The sequence below is a fragment of the Canis lupus genome, chromosome 9, assembly GCF_003254725.2.
Source record: "Canis lupus dingo isolate Sandy chromosome 9, ASM325472v2, whole genome shotgun sequence".
Classification (NCBI taxonomy): domain Eukaryota; kingdom Metazoa; phylum Chordata; class Mammalia; order Carnivora; family Canidae; genus Canis; species Canis lupus.
The window spans coordinates 36,124,035-36,136,356 of NC_064251.1; the positions used below are offsets into that span (position 1 = coordinate 36,124,035).

The 12,322-nt window shown below is 34.3% G+C and overlaps 1 protein-coding gene across 2 annotated transcripts in view; it reads left to right on the plus strand.

Moving 5' to 3' along the window:
- Positions 1 to 12,322, plus strand: part of BRIP1 (BRCA1 interacting helicase 1) — a 184,034-nt gene that overhangs the window by 126,356 nt on the left and 45,356 nt on the right. For both annotated transcript variants that reach the window (XM_025440646.3, XM_049114156.1), the window contains exon 16: positions 413 to 534. In XM_025440646.3, the coding sequence (XP_025296431.3) occupies positions 413 to 534 (122 nt within the window). The remainder of the gene's footprint in view (positions 1 to 412; positions 535 to 12,322) is intronic.

The window sequence follows — 12,322 nt, forward strand, 5'->3', positions numbered from 1 at the left end:
CTGAAGGCGGCGCTAAACTGCTGAGCCACCCGGGCTGCCCAAACTAGAGTTGTTTAAATCATTCTGAGAACTTTATATTCTGGTGGTAAAAGTAATGATTGCAATTTTACCTTTTTAAAGATAAAACAGTTGGTCCACAATTGCTCAGTTCATCTATAAGTTAATGGTACTCCAATATGGCTTTTCTTTGTAAGTTATTTGGGAGATACACAGTTTGTAAATTCGTTTAGTACCATATTGCACAGAAATGTAGTATTGTTTCCCTTTTAAAACTTTATGTCATCATAGTTTTCTATTTTGATTATGTTAAATTTGCTATTACTTAACTAGATCTTTTCAAAATGACAGGAATAAGCAGTTTCAGAGAATTTTGAATGTGCTTTTTAAAATCTTTATTTTTTTGTTGCTTAAGATGGAGCCCTCTTGGTAGCAGTTTGTCGTGGGAAAGTGAGTGAGGGTCTGGATTTCTCAGATGATAATGCCCGTGCTGTCATAACAATAGGAATTCCTTTTCCAAATGTGAAAGATCTACAGGTAGGCCATCAAAGCCTTAAGTTTTGTTTATCAAATAAGTTGTTAATTTTTTAAGTTTTTATTTAAATTCCAGTTAGTTAAGATACAGTGCAATATTATTTTCAGGTACTGAAGTTGTTGATCTTAATGTAAAGTTAATAATACAGTTTTCTTGTATCCTCGGATATTTTAATGCTTTGGTGACTCAGAATGAGTGAGAAAGATTTGGTAGATATTTGTGTTCTATCAACCTCTAAGCCCAGACTTACAAGGTCCCTCAGAGAATTCTAGAATTCTAGGGTTCTTTCTTTATTTCCCTTCTCTCAATACCATACCCTCCCCTGGTGATTTCATTGAGTTTAGCTGCTCCAAAATCTGATCTCTTGCACCTCAGCTCAGCAGGACCACCATACTCTGCTTGTACTTCAGTGTTCTAGGTACTATTTGTCAGGAAATTATATGGTAGGAAGAGAGCTGAGAATCATGGGGTTCACCTGATGGGTTCCCTTTATTTCCAAAATTATGGTCCTATGCTGCCTGATATCTTCTCCCTGAAAGTAGTTGCTTTATCTATTTTATCCAGTTTTACAGTACTTGTAGTGGGAAGGATATTCCCAAACCAGATATTCTATCTAGGCTAAAAACAAGAATTTTGCTTTATTATCACTGATTGTTTACTAAACAGTATATTTAAAAAATTATCTGTAGCAATAATATGAAGCCTACGGTGATGTTATTTTCCATCAGGAAGGATTTTCTTTTACTTGCTGCTGGGATTTGAAGGTGCTAGCAATCTGAGACCAAGAGTTTAGGTTTTCTGGCCATTAAGCTGACTGAAATGAGTATAATTTATATCTCTTTTCCTAGGATATAATCTGTTAGGGTCTCATACCAAGTATGAGACCAAGTATTCTTTCCCTAGGCAGGTATCTTATTTATTGTTAATACTTTAATAGACACTGTGAATTATATAATATTAAATATAATAAACAGTATTTCAAGTGGTTAGCTCCTACTCTTCCCTAAGCTCTAGATCTCTTCAAAATTTCTGAAAGTCCTCAGGAGGTATCTAATTCTTTCAGCCTCCACTAACTTTGGTGGTTTCCATTATCTTTCTTCAGCTGCTAGGCCCCTATTGAGTGTGCTAATGACCATGCCCAAGGCTCCCCTTTCTAATATAGTTAATGGTGCCTCTCACTACAGCTACTGATGAAATAGTTGACATCTACTCAAGAAAACTGTTCTGTTCACTATCAACAGCTTTAGTTGCCACATTCCACTGAAGCTGAGGGCTGCTGATGGTTCTGCTATTGGCAGTATTACTGTCTCTCTTTGGTGTCTTATCATTTTACCTTGGCCCTATATCATTGTACTAATGCTCCTTTGTATCATACATTCTCCCAATGTCTTATATTTTTTTTCCTTAAAACTAGCTCTTTCAATTTTTGTTTATATCTTGTCTTTTTCTTGGACCTATACAGAAGCCCTTGAGGACCACACAAGAAAATAACTCTTTGGCTAACACTATGTTGTAGTAAATATTATACTCACTAAATAGCAAGGCCCGAAGATTCATTCACATCAAACTCATAATAATGATTATGATATCTGAGAAGAGAAAGGAATGAAACTAAGGGTGGTTATCAAATGGGACTTTAACTTTTTCTATAATATTTGTTTTAGTAGAAAACAAATTTTAAGAAAATGTGGTAAGAATAAAGATGTTTATTATGTCATTCTTCAAAAAAATATTTAAATAAAATGTTAACTTGTGAAGAAAAAAAATTACATTTACCTTCTGGTTTCTCTACCCTTGCTCCCAATAACTATGATTATTGGCATTGTTGTTGCACTAGTGTTGAGTTATTAATGCTCTTTTTCCTCAAGATTAGTTCTTCTCAGGCAACTTCTCATTCTGTCATACACAAAAGACAGCTGGTGACCTGCTCTGATATTCCTCAGTCAGTAATGGTCTTGCTTATCACAGTCCTGCTTGTCTGAATTGCAGTGGCCGTAGTTATATTTGCATTGTTCTGCAAAACAACAGAAGCTTCAGTGAGATCTGAATGCAGAGGAGGAGGGTGGTTTTAAAGGAGTTTTGCTAGTGGTTCCTGAAAGGGACAAGTAGAGTAGACCCAAGAGTAGTCCAGACTTCATGGATAAGGGACAGATAAAGAGGAAAATTCTTTACTGGCAATATCAGATATAAGTGAAGTGTATTTCTTGTTGCCTTATGTCTAGATCAGCTCTTCCTGTGTAACAAACAATTCTGAAACATAGTGGCTTAAAACAGTAATCATTTGTTATGAATCACATATCAATTGGTGGGTGGTAGATGATCTGAGCTGGGGTTGGCTGGGCAGCTCTGCTGATTTCTACCAGGCTCAGTCACCCTGCTATGGTTTCACCAATGTAGTTTGGCCTGAGTGGGTCAGCTCTGCTATATATGCATCTCATCCTTTATGTACCAGCACACTAGTCAGAACATGTTACCATGTTTTATACCTTGGCAGAGACATGAGGGCAGGCTTGATTATGCAAGCACTTTTCACATACCTACTTATATCATGCCTACTAACTTACTGCCCAAAGTATGTCACAGGCCTAAGCCCAAAGCCAGAAGCAATAGGAGGCGTGTGGGTATTTTCTACCGCACATGGCAAAGGGCTTAGAATTAAGACTCGAAAAAGGAGTTTTGGCTTTTTTTTTTTTTTTCACAACTAAAGGATATTTGTGGGACATCCATTCAAAAGACTGATATTTATAAGTTTTAAGAGTATAGATATATAATGTTTATAATAATTAGAAAGGCCTTTTATCATTTAGAAATGACCAGAATATAGTCATCAATACCTGAAATATCTGAACACCTGAAATAAATCAAAGCACTATTATGGGATTAAAAAGAAATAAAAGTATAAATTAAAATTATAATTATATAAAATTATATAATAATTATTATATATAAAAATAAGTATAAATTTATACTTATAAATTAAAATATAAAAGAAATACAAAATTTGGTAATGAAGTCTACTTTATTCTTTTGGTTTTTTCCTGTACATTTGGTGTTGCCAAATAGTTTCCTAAATATAACAAAAATCTGCCATGCAGATTTGCCCATTTCCTCAAAGAGTTTCATAGGTTTGAGCTCTTAAATTTAGATATTGGTTCCAGGGATCCCTGGGTGGCTCAGTGGTTTAGCGCCTGCCTTCAGCCCAGGGCATGATCCTGGAGTCCTGGGATCGAATCCTGCGTCAGGCTCCCTGCATGGGGCCTGCTTCTCCCTCTGCCTGTGTCTCTGCCTCTCTCTCTCTCTGTGTGTCTCTCATGAATAAATAAATAAAATCTTTAAAAAAAAAGATATTTGTTTCCATTTTGAGTAATTTTTGTATATGATATAAAATAAGGTACCAATTTCCTTATATCTGAAATGAGTTTGTATACACCATATAGTTAAATCATATTTTTTTAATTCATTCAGCTGAATTCTGCCTTTCATTTGGAGAGTTTAATCTATTCACAAAGTAATTACTAATAAGGAAAGACTTAGTTCTACTATTCAGCTGTTTGTTTTCTGTGCTTTTTGTTCCTCAATTGCTTCATTATTATTCTTTTTTGTATTTAGTTTTTTTTTTCACTGAGTGCTATTTTGATACCCTTCTTTTGTGTACATTTTTTAGTTATTTTCTTAATGTTAACCCTGGAGATTACAAATAACATCCTTAATCTCTGTCCTTTCCCTTTTATAGTGTTACTGTCTGGATTACATTCTTAAAATTTTATGCATTGCATTTTTATACATTTTACAACATAATTTATAATTATTATTTTATACATTTGCCTTTTAAATCTTGTAGAAAAAAAGGATTACAAACTAAAAGTATAATAATACTAGCTTGTATATTTTACCTACATAGTCCTCTTTACCAGTATCCTTTATTACTTCCTAAAGCACATACTGTACTGCTTTCATTGTGTTAATTTTATTGCTTACAAATATGTTTTATGATGTGTTAGATGGTATACTTCAAGGATTAGGATAATTTCTTAAAGTGTCTCTGTAATTAAAGTAGTACCTTGGAATATAGTAAGTGTTCAATAAATGTTGATTTCTTAAAAAATAAAAATGTTGATTTAATGACTAAATATAAATCTATTACTTAGTATACTTATATTTAAGTCTTACATACACTTACATATATTTAACTGTGTATATACTTAAATAATCATATCTGAATACTAAGTATATTCAATATATACATTGTATTTACATATAATTTAAATATAAATATATTTGATATATTAATTAAATTAAAATAGAACTAAAAGTTAAATATGTTTTTAATATTCAGGCATACCTCTTTTTATCATACATTATTGCACTTCGTAGATATTGTGATTTTTTTTTTTTTACACATTCAAAGTTTATGGCAACCTGCATACAGCAAGTCTGTTCGTGCTGTTTTTCCAACAGCATTTGCTCACTTCATATCTCTGTGTTACATTTTGGTAATTATTGCAAATATTTCACAGTTTTTCATTATTATATTTGTTATGGTGATCTGTGATGTTACTACTATAATTGTTTTGGGGTGCCACAAACTGCCCATATAAGACGTCTTAATTGACAGATTTTAATTAAGTAAGTAGATGTGTTCTGACTGCTCCACCAACTGGCTTTTCCATTATCTCTCTCCCTTCCTCCTCGGGCCTCCCTATTTCCCAAGACACCACAGTATCCTTAAATTAGGCCAGGTAATAACTCTTCAATGACCTCTAGGTGTTCAAGTGAAAGGAAGACTTGCATGTCTCACTTTAAATGAAAAACTAGAAATGATTAAACCTGGTGAGGAAGGCATGTTGAAAGTTGAGATTATCTGAAAGCTAGGCCTCATGTGCCAAACAGCCAAGTTTTGAATGCAAAGGAAAAATTCTTGAGGGAAATTTAAAATGCTACTCCAGTGAACACACAAATGATAAGAAAGCAAAACAGCCTTATTGCTGATGGAGAAAGTTTTCATGCTCTGAATAGAAGATTAAGCCAGCCACAATATTCCCTTAAGCCAAAATCTAATCCAGAGCAAGGCCTTAATTCTCTTTAATTCTATGAAGGCTGAGAGGAAGCTACAGAAGAAGAGTTTAAAGCTAGAAGAGATTGATTCATGAAGCCAACTCCATAACATCAAAGAGCAAGTTGAAGCGGCAAATGCTGATGTAGAAGCTGCAGCAAGTTATCCAGAAGATCTAGCTAAGATAATTGAAGGAGGCTACACTAAACAGATTTTTCAATGTAGATGAAATGGCCTTACATTGAAAGAAGAGGCCATTTAGCACTGGACCATCTAGAAAGGGGAATTCAGTTCCTGGCTTTTTATCATAGAGCAGGCTGACTCTTGTTAATGGCTGATGCAGCTTGTGACTTTAAGCCGAAGACAGTGCTCATTTCCCATTCTGAAAATCCTGGGGCCCTTAGGAGTTACGCTCAACCTACTCTTGCCCCTGCTCTGTAAATGGGCAACAAAGCTTGGGTGACAGCACATCTGCTTATAACTTGGTTTACTGAATATTTTAAGTCCATTCCTGAGGTCTACTGCTCAAGAAAAAAAGATGGCTTTCAATATATGACTGTTCATTGACAATGCACCTGGTCACCCAAGAGCTTGGATGGAGATATGCAGTGAGATTAATGTTGTTTTCATGCCTGCTAATACCACATCCATTCTGCAGCACATGGATCAAGGAGTAACTTTGACTTTCAAGTCTTATTATTTAAGAAACATATTTTTGTAAGGCAATAGCTGTCATAGGGGTTTCTCTAAATTCAACTGAAAACCTTCTGGAAAGGATTCACCATTCTAGATGCTGTTAAGAAATTCATGATTCATGGCAAGAGGTCAAAATATCAACATTAACAGGAGTTTGGAAGGAGTCAGTTCCAACCCTTGTAGATGACTTTAAGGGAATGTGATTGAATTGCTGCAATCTCATGATAAGACTTTAACGGAAAAGGAGTTGTTTCTTATGGATGACCAAGAAAGTGATTTCTTGAGATGTAATGCCCTGATGAAGATACTGTGAAGATTGTTGAAATGATGGTAAAAGACTTAGAATATTACATAAATTTAGTTGATAAAGAAGTGGCAAGGTTTGAGAGGTTTGACTCCCAATTTTTAAAGAAGTTTACTGTGGGTAAAATGCTGTTAAACAACATTGCATGCTATAGAGAAAGTTCACTGAAAGGAAGAGCCAGTCAATATGGCAGGCTTCATTTTTGTTATATTTTAAGAAATTGCCACAGCCACCGCAGTTTTTAGCAACCTCCATACTGATCAGTAGCAGCCATCGACACTGAGGCAAGAACCCCTCCAGCAGAAAGATTACGACTCATAATGGTTAGCACTTTTTTTTTTAGCAATAAAGGATTTTTTAATTAAGGCGTGTATGTTGTTTTTTAAGACATAATGCTATTGCACACTTAAGAAACTATGGTATGGTGCATACATAACTTTTATATGTGCTGAGAAACAAGAAATTCATTGGACTTGCTTTATTGTCATATTTGCTTTATCACAGTGGTCTGGAACCAAACCTACTATATCTCCAAGGTATGTCTATTTATATTTAATAGAAATTATTAAAATAATTAAAAGTTATTAAAATGATAGTAATCATTATGAGATGATAATAGGGCATTAGTGAACATTAATATGACTTATAATGAGGCAGTATAGTGTATTATTACAATCATGAATTATTAAAAGAGAGAAGAAAATGCTCAATCCTAGTAGAACTTTATATTAACACACAGTAGAACATTATAAATTAGAGGGATATCTTATATTGATTATACTGACTGTCACTCTTTATTATTTTTCTGCTGCATTATAAATTATCACATAGTGAAAAAAATTATCACATAGTAGCTTAAGACAACACACATTTCCTAATGTCATAGTTTCTGTGGGTCAGGCATCTGGGCGTGGCTTAGCTCAGGATTCCATAGGATGCAGTCAAGGTATCAGCTGGGCTGTGTTTTTATCTGGACCTTGGGTCTTCTTCCAAGCTCATCCAGGGTGTTGACAGAATTCAGTTCCTTATGATCAGTAGCCCCTGATCCAGCCAGGAGCTACTCTCATCTCATAGAGGCTACTCACAGTTCCTGGCCCTGTCACCTTCATACAAGCCCTCTCACAGCAGGGCAATTTACTTTTTCAAAAGACCAATGAGATATATAAGAAGCAAGTCACAGGTTCTGCTCATACTCAAGTTGAGAGGAACCTATAAGACACAAGTCTGAGTCGTCTTAGGGTATGTTTGCCATATTCCTATTTTCTGTAAAGTGAGATGAAGAAAAAATGACTTCTATAAATAGTTCTTCCAAAACTAAAACGGATTACTGGACTATAAATTAGGACTTTATAATTTTCTTTTATGTTAATACTCAGTCTAGCATACAGAAATAGTAGAGGTTAATTTTGTTGAAAACCTTAAATATAAAAATAAAAAAAAATAAAAAAAAAACCTTAAATATTCTAGCTTTTGGAAATTAAACAATCTGTTTCTACATTTTTTCTCTATTGTTTGATTTGAATTTGTATTTTAAAAGCTTAAGATCAGTGTCAGAATTAGAAAAGTGATTTGAGTGGGGAAAAAGGGCAATGACATTAATTTTATGATAGTAAAAGTTTTTTCTTAAATTTGAGACACAGATTATGGAACTAAAAATTAAAATACACTTTAAAATACTAACTTAAGACTCTTGTCTCAATTGCAGAGTTTGGCTTTTAGAGAAGCAGGAAAATGTATGTTAGAGCCAAAAATATGACTTCTTTGGCTGTGACCAGGATTTCCTCTTCCCACCTTGGGGACTAGAAAGTAGAGGTAGGAAAATTTCATTTTGGAGCCAAGTGTGACTTGTTTAGTTCAAGTCATAATTTATTGCACATACCTCAGGGACCTGAAAATAAAGAAACCCACTATGAAATGTTGATAATGGGCCACTCTGAAGGGCAAGCATTAAGCTAACTTTCCCAGTGAGGATTTTTTTCACTTCCACCTTTCCCAGATGCTTCTGATCATTCTATAAGGACATACTTAATCGTGTAATAGTTAAAAAGAAAACTTTCTGTGCACTAAACCGTAGTATTTGAGGGGGAGGAAAGTGAACCAAGGCCTTTATATGATTAGATGTTGGTGAAAAAGTAGAACTAAAAGAAAAGTTGTTTTCTTTTAATGCAATTAAGTTACAGTATAACAAGGCTGCCATTTAGTGGATATCTACAGCAAATCCTTTGGCCAATTAGTATGATCTAAAAACTACAAAAGCCTTCAACTTTATAATCCAGGCATCTACATCTGAAATTGGTGGCTTGGTCATAATTTGTGAGACATTATAAGGTACAATATTTAGATTTTAAAATCGCATTTTATTTATATTCCCTAGCATAGTTTGGTAGTCGATAGAAATATTTTCTTTTCATGAGTATTGTGCCTTTACTTTCCTGTGGAAAATGCATAAAACCATGGCATATGGGTAAAAATATTTGTACTTTAAAGATGTTCAGGTGGTATGTTAGATGTTTATAATTGGTTTCATGAAATTTGATGGTAATATTCAATAACAGAAGTACTCTTACAATGATTGAAATAACTTCAGATAAATTTTATATTCGTGTAATCATTTCTCTTTATTAATATAGTATGTTCAGTTACTAAAATAGATTTTACCTGGAAACTTTAAAATTCAGAGGGTGATCTGATTAGTATCTTAGTATTGACATACAAAAACTACTATTTTTTTGTTTAGGAAGCTTCTCTTAGCTTTGAAGATACTGTACTCTGAGTATATTTAATCAGTTTTGGAAAATTACATTCATGATTGAAAAGACAAGCATGTTAAATTAGTTACTGACTTTATAACAAACATATAAATTTATAGGCTTCCATGCATTCTTGATGTTTTATAAACTTTAGAAAAGGGTTGTTATCTTTGCTTGCCCCAGAAGATAACAGCATTAATTAAACAGAATGCACGTTAAACTGCATTCAACTAGTGTTTTCAGGTGTCAGAGTATTATTAGATGATGGCTGTATATGTATTCTTTAACACTTATTTTTAAGGAGAATGATATTGATTCTTCATTATTTTTCTTGCTTTGATAGCAGCCTGTATATTCATCAGTAGATAAATGAAGCCAGGAGTGCAAGGGGCTATAGTATATCAAGACAAATTTCAGAAACAAACCGTTCTTAATAATTTTTAGTAGATTTATATATTCCTTTAGTATCACTTTCATAATTGTGTTGATGCCCTTGAGTATTATAGTATTTATTTATTCATTCATGCAATAAGCTTTTACGAAGAGCCTGATTTGTACTAAATATAGTAGGTACAAAAATGAACACAATGCTATCTCTACACTCCTGAAGTCTCTAATTTAGTAAAGGATGTGAGTATGTAACAGAATGTTTTGGTGGGATTGAGTTTAGGTATTCAGATGCTTGGAGAAAGTGAAATTGAGTAACAGTTTTCACCTCTCATCCAGATATCCATTTACTTTGATTGTCTAAAATAGGTGAAGGAAGCAGAGAGATGAGATTTGAATATTGTTTATACCAATATTGAAACATACAAACATTTGGAATAGCCTCTTCAAAGGTCAGATTATAAGACCATTCAGATCATTAAGACTATTCAGGATAATGAAACAACCATTTTTTGAGTATCTGCCTAGAGTACCAAGTACTTTAATAGACTGGTGACACAATGATCCACTAAACAGATTATAGTCCCTTATCTCATGGAATTTATAGTCTAGCAAGAAATAGTGATATTAAAGTAATAAACAGTTAATTACAGTTGTGATAGAGGCTGTAAGAAAAAGTCACAAGAACTATGAGAATGTATAACAGGATCCTGACCTAGTCTTTGGGGGTAAAGAAAGACTTCCTAAGGAAGTGATATTTAAGCTGACATGGGAAAAAAAGCTAGGAGTTATATAGGTGAGCAGAATGGATAAGAATATTCTCAATGGAGAGAATAGACTATGATCAGGCCCTAAAGGTGTGAAAGAAGATAAGCAGTTTCCAGGAATTGAAACAAGGTAGAAAGTGAGTTGGGGAGAATGGCATGTGAATAGAGGCTGGGAGAGGTATTAAGGAGCCAAATCATTTAGGGCTCTCTATGCCATTTTAAGGATTTGAGACTATTCTAAGCCAAGGGAAATTCTAAGCTATCCTGTGGGAAACCAGATCCGGGAATGGAGCCTGAGGTCAGAGCATAGTGGAGTTCTAGTTATAGTGTAGCATCTGATACAGAAACCCACCTGGATCTAGCTCCGATAATAACATGTGGTTACCCAGGGGAAACGGCTGTGTATATAAACTTAAACGGTTGTAATACTAAACTCCTAAGTTGCTTAGGAGTCCAGCAACTTGCTGTTGGAATTTTTGGAAACACTTAGGCCAAAGCACAGAAATGGAAGAAGAACCACGTCCTCTCTGAAGGTCCAGAATGAATTTATCCTCAATTACTTAAACATTTTTTTCCTTCTCAGAACACTTTTTTCCCCAGCTTTTTTATTTTTTAAAGAAAGCTTGGCCAAAAGTATTATTAAAGTAAGTTGTTAAGTATATCTTGAAATAACAAAATTAAAATCTAGTTTAAATCTAATCATGTCCTTTAGGTTGACAATTTGTAATTTGCCTTGGACACTGAAAACTGAGATAACCAAACCCTTGTACCCATCCCTCCTGAGAAACAAACACAAAAACATAAGAATAAATGGCTGAGGGATCCCTGGGTGGCGCAGCGGTTTGGCGCCTGCCTTTGGTCCAGGGCGCGATCCTGGAGATCCGGGATCGAATCCCACGTCGGGCTCCCAGTGCATGGAGCCTGCTTCTCCCTCTGCCTGTGTCTTTGCCTCTCTCTCTCTCACTGTGTGCCTATCATGAATAAATAAAAATTAAAATAAATAAATAAATAAATGGCTGAGGTATTTTTAATTTTTAAATTTAAAAGATTTCCCATATTTCTTAAAGGAATGTTTTAGGATCGGGGGGAAACATTTAAAATCACAAAGTTTTAAGCAAGTTTCATTAGCCTTTTTCCTTTTTCTCCGAATGACATAACTAATGTCATTCTTTTTCTATAGAAAAAAAAGCCATGTCTGAATAGAACTATAAATTAAACCTTTGGATATTTAATAAAACAAAAACTTCTGGTTTTGAGTTTATTTTTAAGATTTTGTTTATTCATGAGAGACACAGAGAGAGAGAGGAAGAGACACAGGCAGAGGGAGAAGCAGGCTCCTTGCTGGGAGCCTGATTGGGACTTAATCTTGGATCCCAGGATCACACCCTGAGCCAAAGGCAGACGCTCAACTGCTGAACCACCCAGGTGTCCCTGAAAAAAATGTTTTTTCTTGTGTTCATCTTGTTTTTGGCAAGAACAAGAACTTTATTGACCTTTGTATTTTACTTTTGTTCTCATAGTAGGTTTAAGGCCTTAAAAGTGAAATTATCACCCTGGGGAATCATAAGATTGATTGATATATTACTTCTGTTGGCCAGAACATAATCAGCAACACTACCTCAAAGGGAAGTGGTAGAATGGGTTTTTAATTTCTCTGAAAATAAGTTTAAGTTTTTTTCTTCAGAGTAGAATTTTTTTGTAGTGAATTTTAGCTTATTTATATTTATTTGGTCAAATCCCCTTAAACCCTACAGAGTACAGAGATGTAGGTGGGCTTCAGGTGAGTATGTTACTTGATATTTTCTCCAACTATAAAGCCTTAAGGTCTCAAAT